Source organism: Mycetomoellerius zeteki, unplaced genomic scaffold, assembly GCF_001594055.1.
Source record: "Mycetomoellerius zeteki isolate Tzet28-1 unplaced genomic scaffold, Tzet1.0 scaffold28, whole genome shotgun sequence".
In the NCBI taxonomy this organism is placed as follows: Eukaryota; Metazoa; Arthropoda; class Insecta; order Hymenoptera; family Formicidae; genus Mycetomoellerius; species Mycetomoellerius zeteki.
Window position 1 is genome coordinate 623,193 of NW_017257260.1, and position 13,683 is coordinate 636,875.

Consider the following 13,683-nt stretch of genomic DNA (forward strand, 5'->3'; position numbering starts at 1 on the left):
CCCGTCGGCTGTCATAACACGTAACCAATAGAAGCCAGTAGTTGAGTTTGATGGCCGATTGGTTCGGAACACTTCTCGGTTTAGTTACGGAACTGCCAACATTTGAGGGAAAAAATAAGCTAAGCTAATACGGTTCGAATACACCTAATATAATCCATAGACATATAAGGTAGACCATGATATAAAGACAATGGCTGCGTTCAGCAGAACGTTTGTTTTGCAACTGTTGGAAGTTTCCTTCGCGCTAATTGGATCATACTTTTAGATCTAGAAGAATGGTCCTATCTCAGCAGATAATCATAAAACGGTTGCAAAACTGTTGAGTCTGCTGAACGCAGCCAATCATAAAACGGTTGCAAAACTGTTGAGTCTGCTGAACGCAGACATCGGTATTGCGCATGGCCACGCCCACTGGCCAATCAAAATATGTAGCAAGAATACGTCATCATTAAGCGCGAAATTCGAACGTATGCTTTTAAGCATGCCTTTCTATTCGAAAAATTTTCCGATTCCTCTCAATCTGACTCATTTTTTGTCTTATGATGGTAATTTCCTCATCCTTTAACTGCACAATGTATTTTGAATGTGAAATCACTCGATTTTGCACTACGGAATTTATTCGGCGTGTGCTGCACATGTGTTAGCTACATAGCGACCATATTTTATTAACACGAACTGCTCCGGATATAGCCGAATGTGACGTGATTGATACATGCGCAGTGGTCCTGGTTTATCACCGATCGAGCATGTTTGTCTTTATATCATGAGATAGACCCAACATCCATATACTTTTCTATAGTATATGCTGGATTTGGCAGAACGGTGCGAGAGGCAAAGGCTGCGTTCAGCAGACTCAACAGTTTTGCAACCGTTTTATGATTGTCTGCTGAGATAGGACCATTCTTCTAGATCTAAAAGTATGATCCAATTAGCGCGAAGGAAACTTCCAACAGTTGCAAAACAAACGTTCTGCTGAACGCAGCCAATATATCGGGGCAACTCATCCTTCTCTGCGCGTAACTTGACACTTATATTACTGAAAAAAATAAAATCAGATATAAAAGTAAGAGTAATACTCAAGAATTCTACCTTCCTCACAGATTTTGATAAATTAAAGCAGAGAATATTTATTCTAGCCTCACGTGTTCACATGTCTATACCATCGATGTCACAGATTTCCTAACCTGAATAGTCATTAATTTGAACGATTAATATCTCGGTCTACGGGGCGTCATTTTTTTTGTCACATTCGTTCATTTCGTGCAAAAACGTATCGAATGAGCCTAATTTTATCAAAATTGATGAGGAAGGTAAAATTATTCAGTATCAAAGTTTACGGTCAAGATGCACGCGCAGAAAAGGATAGGTTGCCCCCCAATATTTTGCCTGTCGCACCGTTCTGCCAAACTCATATATATATATATATATATATATATATCATAGTATTCTCGCAATTAATGCTTTCCCAGCCTATGACATCACGTCCACTGGTGAGACATCGCGTTTATCTTCTCGGTTATTTTCACGTTCATAGCCGTAGTCGGACAAACCGGACTAACCAATAGAGATTGGAGAAACTAGCGTATTGTCCATAATTCCATCTGACTACGACCATGAACGTGAAAATTACCGAGAAAATAACGCGCAATGTCAAAACAGAGATGGAAGGCATTAATTGCGCGAATTGTACTATCGTAGCCAATGACATATTAGAGTCCCTTTTTCTTCAACAGGTCGCCATTTCTAAACTATTGTAATTAGGTGAAAAATCTATAGGACCTTTCTTGTTCCTCTCGACGAGACCTATCCATCCATGCACATAAAGTCTACTGCACTTCAAAGGTAACAAAGTTGAGACTTTTTAGGTTTTTTTTTCATTGACCAATTACAGTCGAATACGAAGAGAATAATCGACTATGATTCGTTGATTTCTTATGGTTTAAGGCTTAAAAACCTATTGTAGATCCAGGCTAACACTTTTATGCTTTTTTAATCGCAATAAATTAAATTTACATGTTTTAAGGAAACAACCACAAATAAACGTTAATATTGAATTTTCTTATAAATTCTCGTAAATTCTTGTACTATTACATAATACGGTATAATACGGTAATATTCTTTGTTACCTTCTCCGATTTTATTTTTACCGAGAATTTTTTAACTCTAGTCTAATGTACATACCTATATAGTATGTAGTAATTCAGAATGAATTATGTAAGTATTATAAAGCTCTAGCTTTGACTGTTAGGGCCATTATTCCTATTTCTTATTGTTGAATATTCAAATGCACGGTCCAGTAAGATTCTTATTGTTAAAGATTAAAGTCATAAAATAGAATTACAGATTTGTAATAAAATTACAAGTTTTTGATCTTTTGGGATGTCTTTAATTATACAATCATAAAACAATACTTGAAGACTATGAAAATTCTCTTACTATGAAAATCCTCATTTTGTGTCAGATCATTGGCTGTACATAATATGTACAACTCTTTTTATTGTAGTAAATATACTAGCCATTGTTTACATCATGTTCAACTTGGTCCAATTGTACTTCTTCCTTTTTCTCTGTATGATCATTATCAAAATTTTCATTTATTACAGACTCTATTGAAATATCAGCATTATCATTACTATCATTGATTGCAGCCTCAATATTATGTTCTGGATTAGGATCTCGATTTTCTTCACCCTCTTCTAGTAAACGTGGAGCTTCTACAGTATGTAAAGATGAAGATGCTTCAAAGTTTTGCGAATGTTTGCTTAACCCTATTTGAACCTCTATTAGATTTAATTCTTCAACCAATGCTTTTTCTCTTTTTTCAATTTCCTCTGAAACAATACAAAAAAATATACATTTGCATAAATATACATAAATGAATTTACATAAAATAATAGGACTGTTTTTTGTTGTTGTACTGTATTAAAACTTTCTATCTGGCTTTTATCAAACTTCAAACATTTATTTCATTTTAGATACAATGTATAAACTAATTTAGCTATAAAGAACAGATCTAATATTTATGAGATTACTAACCATGAAGTTCTTTTGTAGACTGCGCTAATAACACGTCTGTTTGTGGGTGTTTACGCTTTGGTATATAATAAATAGAAGGTTGTGCATGTGTTTTAATAAATAAAGCAAGAGGTAACTGTGCATTGCGCCAATCTTGAAATTGTCTACTACGTGCAAGCTTTGCTTCCAATGCTCGCACTTCAGTCAATTGCCGTTTTCGTGACAAAAACAATTGTTGTCTTTCTCTTCGCAATTCTTCTTTTTCTCGTCTTCTAGCTTCTTCTACTCTAGCTTCCACTTCTGCTTTTTTATCTTCCTGCAAATGAAACATTATACTTCAAAGACACCAGAAGGTTTGCGGATTATCGTCGTGTTTTCATCCACCGCTAATGCCAACGTTTCATAAACCTGACAAGATTCATGAAACATTGGCATTAGCAATGGATGAAAACATGGCGATAACTTGCAAACCTTCTGGTGTCTTTGAAGATAATACCTGTGAAAGCCTAAAAAGCATTATACTTCATGATAAGCTACTGACTAAATTTAAATATATCCTACCTTCGCTTTGAGTTTAGTTTCCTCTTGTCTAAATTTTTGTAAAGTACCTAAAAGTGCACCAAACATTCGTTTATTTCTTTGTCGACTACGCTCATCTATTCTTTCTCGTCTGATAACTTCTTGACGTGAAGGAATTTCTCGAGGAGTAGCTATTACTCTGGATGATACAGCGGGCTTAATAAACACATCAAAATACATATTAGTTTATACTGAATTAATCCAAAGTTCATATTGAATTATATACAAATATTAAAGTAAAATACATCAAATAATATCTAAAATCATACTGGGTCGGTTAAAAATACGTAAATTAAATACAGGGTAGTCCACGTAAAGTGTTACAAGCTAATAACTTTAAAAATATTTATCCTATCAAAAAGCTGTTCATGAGAAAGTTTCATATATTCAAGGGCATCTTTCTAATTATGTAAACAAAAAATCCTCTCCCGCCCCCTCTTTAACGGGGCGATAGGTAACATCAAAGTTTTAAATGGAACCTATAAAATGTTATACATTTGGATTCTACGGGAAAAAACAAGTAAACTGCGTCTGAAACATTTCTTTCGAAAATACTTCTATCAAAAGTTTAACATTTAAACTTTAAGGTAGAGTACTTTCAAACTAATGATAAAAGCATAAATTAAATAAAAGACTTCATTGTTTTTTTTGTTCTTTTTTATTGTATTAAATATATTCTGTCTGCGACCACATTCACATTCAAACACTTATTAATTCTTTCTACAAAATTTTGTCTAACTCTAAACATTCACATCATAACACATATTTCTGGGGTTACGCTAAAGTTTCACGTATTCTTCGTTTTAAATCTTCTTAAATTTTATCGTAAGTGATTCAAACATGACTTTCTCTTTGACATAGCCCCATAAAAAATAGTCCAAAGGTGTAAGATCAGATGAACGAGGAAGCCATTGAACAGGACCTCCCCGACCTATTCATTTATTACTAAATATTTCGTTTAAAAGAGTACCCGTAGCTCTAGAAAAATGAGGAGGGGCACCATCTTGTTGAAACCACATTTCTCTTTTCACGTTAAGTGGTAATTCTTCTAGAAGTAGAGGAAGATGATTGCTCAATAGATCACAATAGGATTCAGTAATAACAGTACCATCAAAAAAGTATGGTCCAATTACAAAATCGCCAATTATTCCACACCATATATTTAGTGATCAACGATATTGTAAAGTAACTGTACGCATCTATTTAGGATTCTCATGTGACCAATAGTGCATATTGTGTTTATTAATATGCCCAGTGTTGGTAAATTGTGCTTCATCAGAAAAAAGAATATTTTGCAAAAATAAATCGTTTTCTATGGCATTACGCATCCACTCGCAAAATATTAAATGATACTCATAATCAGCATCCGAAAGTTCTTGAGTCAAAATTAAATGATATAGATGAAAATTTTGTTTTTTCAGTATTCGCTGTACTGAAGCTCGTGTAATTCCAGATGTGTTTGCTAATTTGCGTTGACTAACATGTGGATTTACTTCAACTGCCGCGATAATGTTGACACTATTTACTTTTTCAAGAATTTTTTTCTCTTCTGAATTTCTTTAATATGTTCGTACCGCGTCAATTTTAAGTCCACTACATTGCGAGATCATTGATGATACTTTTGTTTGTGTTAATTATATTTGTTAAATAACAAGTATTTTATAATCATTAAAAAACTATAAAAATTAATATTATTATAAAACAGATATAATGTACAATATTGTATCATACATCAGAATTACATATTTACAAATGATATCAGAAGTTACAAATTATTTCATAATGTAATATAAAAATATATCCAAATGTTATTTTCTGTACATATATCTCATATTGAAGCTTAGTCTCAGATATAACATTAAAATCATACAGTTATACGCTCCAACATCGAGCTCTGAACAGTGACGGATATTTGGCCCCGCGCAACTTAGAGAATCAGCCCGTCCACTTTTGCTTCATCAATTGACATCGCTCTTTACTAGCTCAACGCGGCGTAATTAATATTTTCGTAAACTGTAGCATTTTGACTTGATTTATACTATTCTGAATTAATCCTTCATGGTCATCTGGAGTTCAGAGAATCTCAAAAAGCTATGAGACTTTATATTTCTAAGTCTTTTTTTAAAACGGGACTTAAATTGCCATTTATCCGAAGTTTAAAATACGTTTTTGTACCTTCAACCATGTTGTTCCTTGGACGTCAGCCTTTGCGATTTTTTTAAATATGTTAAAATTAAAAACTTTAAAAAGCCACTGCATTTCCATATTCTATAATGTTTAAAGTATGTTCAGTGATTTTTGTAATTTTAAAGAATAAAAATTGTAAATATAGCAATCATTTAAAATGTTATTTTGCTCCCTGTGTGACCAACATAAAATTCTCAAAAGAGATGTGACCACAAAGGGTTAGGGCTTCAGCACAAAGATGGTCGTAACTGAGTCGCAAAACATGAGTCATAGTCATGGATCAACGCACAATGTTTTGCTCAACCTACAACTACAACTAACGTTCCACGACTCACAAGGGAAGTTTCACAACTGTCCGGAACCGATTTGATTCTCCATGAAATATGTTGTAATAAAAATATGTTAAACACGAAAATCTAAGAGACACGTATTTTTTTATACGTGCCCTAACTCATGTTTAAGGGGTGAAACACCCCTTTGTAAAAAAGGAGAACCAAATTCTCATGGAGAATTTGATTCAAATCGGATCCGGACAGTTGTGAAACTTCCCTTGTCAGTTACAGTCATCTTTGTGCTTAGACCCTTAATGGGAGGAGTATACTATTACTACAATTTATTAAAACTTATACGTTATCTAGAATGCCTCTCGTCCCTTATTGATACACGCCAAGCGGTCGAGATTGCCGAGAAAGCACTTTCGGTCGCTTGAAACAAGCGACTAGAAAAATGGGTAATTATGCAGTATAGGGGACTACTTTCCAATGACCTTGACATATGTTGTCAAGGTCATTGGAAAGTAGTCCCCTATACTGCATAATTACCCATTTTTCTTATAACACGGAACATAATATTTTTACATATACAAGCCCAGACAGCAACGTATTTATATTTGTCTTGTCGTTTGCAAATAAATGTATTGTTGCAGCTAGAATTGCTGCAGCTGAATCTGTGTTTGTTGGCAAATTGATGCTTTCATGATATGATAATTTTAGGCAGCAACTTGCCAACAAAATTTTAAAATTTTCATCATCAAAATTCATGCTGTTGCTGTCATGTTGCTATAATAATCTAGGATCACACAATGCTGTAAATTGCCGATAGTGAGATAACTTTGCTACTATTTTGCCATAAAACTGCTGGCAATATATACATATGTATACACACTGTTGCTTGCGTATTCAGCGTATTGCTATACTATTGGTATATTTAAAATCATATATAGAAGACAAATATATAGTTAGTTGCCAATATCATAAGCATCTCACAGATTTTGCTGAAACACGCTTGGTTATCTGGAAACTTGAACGATGATTGTATAATTGACAATTTACTTTTTTCATAGGAGATTCGGATTACACAGCAGTGGGAACTACGGGAAGTAACAACTTATAGTGTTGTTACTTTAGTGAAAGCAAAATTATTTTTGAAACTTTATTGTCACTCCACATGCGTAAATAAATTACCTTGGTAATATTATCGTCTTCATCAGCACTATCATCTGCAGTAGACGGAACACGTGCACTTAATCGACTAAAAACTGTTTTCGGTTCTGCATTAGAGCCTTGCCAACGTCGTTTGCCTCCTGATAGTTCATTATTCATAAACTCTGTTATAGCTCTTCGACGATCTTCTTGCAATAGACGTTTTTGAGGTATTCTAGAAAAGAATAAATCAAACTAAAGGTTTGTTTTCTGTTCCTCATTGATTATACTTCAAGAAGTATACACTGAAACGTTTAAGCCGGAAACGCAATGAAAAGCACAGGCAACAGGAACAACAGGAAATAACAAATTTCAACCTATCAGAAACCATGTATACTAGAATGAACGCTTTATGATATAGATAGATTGAAATCTCTTATTCCCTGTTCCTATTGCTTGTGCTTTTCATTGTGTTTCCAGCTTTACTGTTCTCAAAATGACGTTAGCGATATCACCGATGAGATACTATTAGGCTGCGTCCGGGAATATATGCTGAGTGTCTCCAGGTATCAATTTATCCTTATTTAACATTCGATAAATTACAATAAGGATAGAATGATACTTGGAGCAGGGTAGATAACAAATAGATGTTTTTTTTTTAAGAACAAAACATTGTGTTTTTTGTCTCTCAAATATATTTTTAATGCTTCATACAGTTGCTTAAAACAGTATCATAAAAAAAATGTTTAAAACATGTTAAAAACATCGATTAAACATGATTTTTATCAACTTTGACTTGGAGACACTCGGTGCGTATTCCCGACAGCTTTAAAGACGGCCGGCCGTGGGCAAAGTTTCGTAACTATCAATAGAATTTTAGGGTCCGGGGATAATTGAAGAACAATGACATTATCGACAATTGATATGAATTTGCGATTATTGACATAAATATTTGAATAATACATTAAATTCACGATTTTTTATTACATAAATGCTGCATAAATAAGTATACATACATGTAATACTACAATATTTTATATTGCCGCAAAATTACAATTTTTTCTCTACAGTTATCATCTCTATTGGCAATCAAATTCAAACGATAATATTAAAATTTGTTTTTAAATAAAAATCGTGTGTTATTCGTTTATATACATGTCTATAAAATTCATAAATCATAAAATTGATATTATATCATCTGTTTCTTATTTTTAGTCATTTAAATTTTAACAGTCACACAAACTTCAGTGAGACCGGCAGTCTTTAACAGTAGGAGTATCTCGTCGGTGACAATACTTTTCTTATTCCAGTGCAACTGAACTCAGTATACGAGTTCACTGAACTGGCTGCACTAAATTTGGAGTCAGTACATCTGTCCTTTTAGTTAAAATTCTTGCACCCCCCATACAGCACAGAATTTGTAGCAATATCGTTGGAAAATCTCTGCAATATTGCTGCAATATGCAATGTTGCTGCAACTTTTGTGCAATTTTGTGCTGACGGATCATCTTTCTTTCTTTTCTTTCCACGTTGAAGAGAAAGAGAAAAGATGAACCGTGCAAGAAGTTCAGCTAAAAACAGGTCTAGTATAAGCACTAATAGTCCGAGAACTAGTGAAGATTTTCCCTACGTAATTTGACCGGCTGAAAATTTTTGTGCTGTTAGTCTAGGCCTAAGTAGTGGAGAAGGGAAAAAAATACCTGACTGTCTGAATCGGCCGCGATACGGAAACGCACTCCGTCAGAATCGTTAAAAATTTCGATGCATAAACGTCATTTGATACCGCCTGAAACTTCTTTGGATAGTAGTGCGAATAGTAAAAAGTAGTAACGACAATATTTGGTTGCGCAAAGCGGTTGCGCAAGTTGATCGGCTACGGGTCAAACATGTCAAAAAATAAAGTGTCCTTACGTTTTTGATACCTTTTTGAAGAATAAGTTTATAAGAAAGGTTTTTAGTCGCTTATCGACGTTTTATGAACGTTATTTCAGTTATTAAAAATTTAGAAATTATATGTCAGTAATTTTATGTGAAAATGACAATCTAACAGTCTTTCCTTGTATTTCTGAACTCGATTTTGCAGATACCGGTATCAAATCACATAGAAAGTCATCACTTGCTCCCAGACTATTAGGTTTGTTTTCTGTTCCTGCACGAGGATTGCATTAGAACTGAACTAGTGCAATCTAGAACTGACGAATGTAAGCGTGCAGGTAAGGAATAAAAAAAACGTTCTAGTGCAAGATAAAAATGGCGTCCCATATTGTTTACATGGAAGTAGATTCATGTAATGAGAATGAAAGTATTAATGCAATTTCATCATTAAAAAAATTTTTAATTAAAGAGAGAGATAATGGTGATACAAAATGTTTTTTATGTAGGCTTACTATCATTAATATATTTTTATCGTTTTATTATTCATAAACTCTTGCACTATTTGTACATAATTGCTTGCACTGACTCCAGACCTAGGCTGCGTTTTGTTTCATGCATGATGCATCATTTATTCTTTGTTATTCACCGAATGTTAAACAAGGATAAATGATGCATTATGCACATTATGCGTGAAATGGAATGCATCCCTAGTACAGCTAGTACAACTCGTGCACTGAGTTCTGTTGCACTGGAACGAAAAACAGCGTCACTGACGCCATTTTCACAGGGAACAGTAAACACTTTAGTGTACATTTTTTGAACTAATGCAATTAGTATAGAAACAGAAAATAAACTTTATAATAGTTGCTTTCCATTTACAATTTTACACACAAGTGAAACTGAGCTTGAAGTGAGCTAAGAGAGATACTCAGATTAATGACGTCACTACTTGCTTACTTTGGTAAAAAGATATCATATGTCAACACACACACACCCACAAGTTCATAACTTTACTTTGAAGTGAATTTACGAGACTCACACTAAAGCACAGTCTTGATCTTATGCAGATTATAGATAAAAACTCAGTTGAATCTCACTTGTCAGAATGCAAAAGGAACGTGCATTCAACTGAGTTATGACGTCACAAGAGAGAATTATCTGAGAATCGGTGTAAATGGGAAGCAACTAATGTATATAAGTTCAGCCACATAAAACAGACTTTGTACAAATAATGCAAAAGTCTATAAGGTTGCACCAATGTTACTATTTGATTTTAAGCAAGACTTAAAACTCTCTTTCACGTTATAAAGTAAAAGAGAAACAGAGACAGAGAAAGTTTTGAGTTTTGCTTAAAATCGAAGTAATGTTGGTGCCATCAGGCCTGAGTAAAAATAGATAAATGATACTAAGGGTGCATTCGAGGAGCGCTATCAGCGCCATTTGTATAATACTATCTCACGTCTAATAGACGATGAAGCTAAAATGACACACATAGTGCTAATAGCGTTTCCCTGAATGCAGCCTATGCCTACATACAAAAATATTTCATACCATCATTGTCTTCAATTAAGAATAATGGAATCTCATTAATACTTTCATCTTCATCACACAAATCTAATATTTCTATGTAAACAATAGGTTTGTTTTTTATTGCTGAACTTTTTGAACCAGTGTAATAAGTGTACATTGAAGTATTTTTTATTGCAAAAGTGTCAATGGCTGTTCTTTATTGCACTGTACGAAAACTCAGTGCAAAAGTTCACTGGCTGCACTAGACCTATAGCATTAGGCTTGTTCTTTTTAGCTGAACTTTTGCACCAGTTCATCTTTCTTCCTTTTCTGTTCAGGAAGAAAGAAGAAGAAAGATGAACTGGTGCAAAAGTTCAGTCAAAAAGAACAGGCCTATTTTTTCTTGGCTGCACTATCGCCCTAGTGCAACTACACTAGTGCAACACCCAGACATTAGACCTGTTCTTTTTACCTGAACTTTTGCACCAGTTCGTCTTTTTTCCTCTTCTTTCCTCCTGGAGAGAAAAGGAAAAAAATGAACCGGTGCAAAAGTTCAGCTAAAAGGAACAAACCTAGTGTACCATGTTTCCATAGGCCTGTTCTTTTTAACTAAAGTTCTTGCATGATTCATCTTTCTTTCTTTTCTCTTGATGTTAGAGAGAAAAAGAAAAAAGATGAACCTTGCAAGAACTTTAGTTAAAAAGAACAAATCTATTGGCTAGTGGTAAGCGAATTCATTCGGTGTACCATGTTTCCATGGCTATGGTATAGTGCAAATTTTATGCACAAAGTGGGATTTTGCTACACCGTCTCAAAGGGACGGTGTAGAGCCAGTGTGACATTTAAAATTTGAGGATGGATATCAAGTAGGAACAGGGTTTTAGTGCAATAATGAAGTAGTGTACATCATAATGTGTACTCTAGTGCAGTGTAGCTGAGTGTAGCGCTTACACGCAACTGGTACACTGTGAGGCTGCACCCAGTGTATCCCAAGGGAAAACGCTACTAGAGTCAGTATAGGCAGTGCAGAGCATTCAGAAATGGCTATGTTCTGCGAAACACTTTTACATATATACAGGGTGTTTCCAAATTAAATCGCAAAACTTCGGGAGCGTGTAGAGGAGTAAAAAACTAAGAAAAAAAGTCCTATAGACATATGCTCGTTTTTGCTCCGTTTCAGAGAAATCGAAAAAAAATGTTTACATTTCTTGCCATATCTAGCACCGACATATTTGATTACATTTTCCACTTTCTGTTATGAATTTGTCAGTCGCTCTTTGAAAGCCTTTAACAGTAGATGAATTTTGTCTTTTGCAATATGCCGCGTACGTATTCTAATAGTGAATATGCTGATATGGTTTTTGTATACGGTTTCTGCAACGGTAATGCTTTAAAGGCGGGGCTGCTACAAGAGCCGTGTTTGACAGATGCAATGCTTGTATTGCTGCAAGAGGTGCACATTTCGAACAAAATCTTCATTAAAAAGTTTATAAATAAAATAATTAAAATAATAAATTAAATATATTTTTTTCTTTTTTCGTGATTTCCTGCGAAACAAAGCAAAAAGGAGCATATGTCCATAGGACTTTTTTTCTTAGTTTTTTACTCCTCTACACGCTCCCGAAGTTTTGCCATTTAATTTGGAAACACCCTGTATAATATTAATAACACTGGGTGCTTTCCATTTGATGACACAAGTCGACACAAGCGTTATTCTATCCTTCTTGACATTCAGAGAGTGACAAAGATAGAACAACACTTGTATCGACTTGTGTCATCAAATGGAAAGCACCTATTGTGTCTAAATTTAATAATATATGTCACGTATATTTTTTACCATCATTATCTTTGTTTAAGATTGTTTCTAATGGTGTAATTGCAATTATATCTTCTTCATTAGATAAATCTAATAATTTTAATACAATACATGAGTCATGTCCATCTTGACTGCACTATATGTTTTTTATTACTTATTTACACTGTATTCTTGCTCAGTTCTAATTCAGTTTAGTTCTAGTGCAATTCTAATGCTGCAATAAAAAACAAACATAATATGGAACACCATTTTATCTTGTACTAGAACATTTTTTATTTCTTGCGTATACACTCACACTCGTCAGTTCTGATTTATGCTAGTTCAGTTCAGTTCAAAGGTCTATTTTCTATGACAACTAGTGTACACTTTTGAAACTTAAAGTGAGATAAGTATATATCTGATATTTATCAAAGACAAGAAAAAGAAATCTAGTGCAGTCTAGTGCAGGAACAGAAAACAGATCACTGGTGCAATCCTCATGCGGAGACAAAGAACAAATCTTAAATTACATGAAAAAAAACTATAACAGATATAAATGTATGAATATATTATTTAACACATATATGTGACAGAAATGATATAAATATATTATATATAAATGTGAGACAAAAAATACAAATGTAATACAAATAGTACAGAAATAATGAATAGATAAAAGTGTAAAAAAGCTCATGATAGTAAAAGTTACAAATATACTGCAATACATGAATTGTTAAAATATTTCAAGAATTTTTTTTTTATTATAAAATGTTTTTAAAAATATATTTAATAATTTCGTATAAATGAACCTAAAAAATTAAAATTAAAAATTTTTTAATTAAATATAACCTAGACTGCAATGGACCACTTTCGCCATCAGGAAGATCACGGCCCAAAATTTTACGAATGCTGCGATCGAGACCACGAAGTCCATCGCGGGCAACTTCTAACTGTGCTTCTAATCTGTCGGCTCCCCATAACTCTTGACAATCTAATTTCCTCATTAGAAACACTTTTGCACTTAATAACACAGAAAATTGATTCCTTCAACAAAGAATCGAAATAGTGTCGACACCAGAGTTGATCAGAGATCGGAGAAATTTTCTGATCTTACAATTTGCAAACCATGAATTTGGACATAGATTTAGTAAGAGTAGATGAACATTATTATTATTCAGAAGTAAAGGTATCTTTACATGAAAGTGTTAAGTTTAGAATATAGGGCGCATTAAGCTGGTTCTACATTAGTCGCATCGCAACGTCGCAAGCGTTGCAGTCCAATCAACGTCAAGCTAGCTCGAC

The 13,683-nt window shown here is 33.8% G+C and overlaps 1 protein-coding gene across 1 annotated transcript; it reads right to left on the bottom strand.

Moving 5' to 3' along the window:
* Window positions 1–2,374: 2,374 nt before the first annotated feature.
* On the bottom strand, window positions 2,375–13,538 carry Pnn (desmosome associated protein-like protein pinnin). Its single transcript, XM_018450450.1, has 5 exons — window positions 13,231–13,538; window positions 7,245–7,437; window positions 3,577–3,750; window positions 3,037–3,331; window positions 2,375–2,831 (listed from the first exon to the last, which is right to left on the bottom strand). Exons 1-5 carry the CDS (start codon window positions 13,383–13,385, stop codon window positions 2,512–2,514), a joined length of 1,137 nt encoding a protein of 378 aa, XP_018305952.1. The 5' UTR covers window positions 13,386–13,538; the 3' UTR covers window positions 2,375–2,511.
* Window positions 13,539–13,683: the final 145 nt, after the last annotated feature.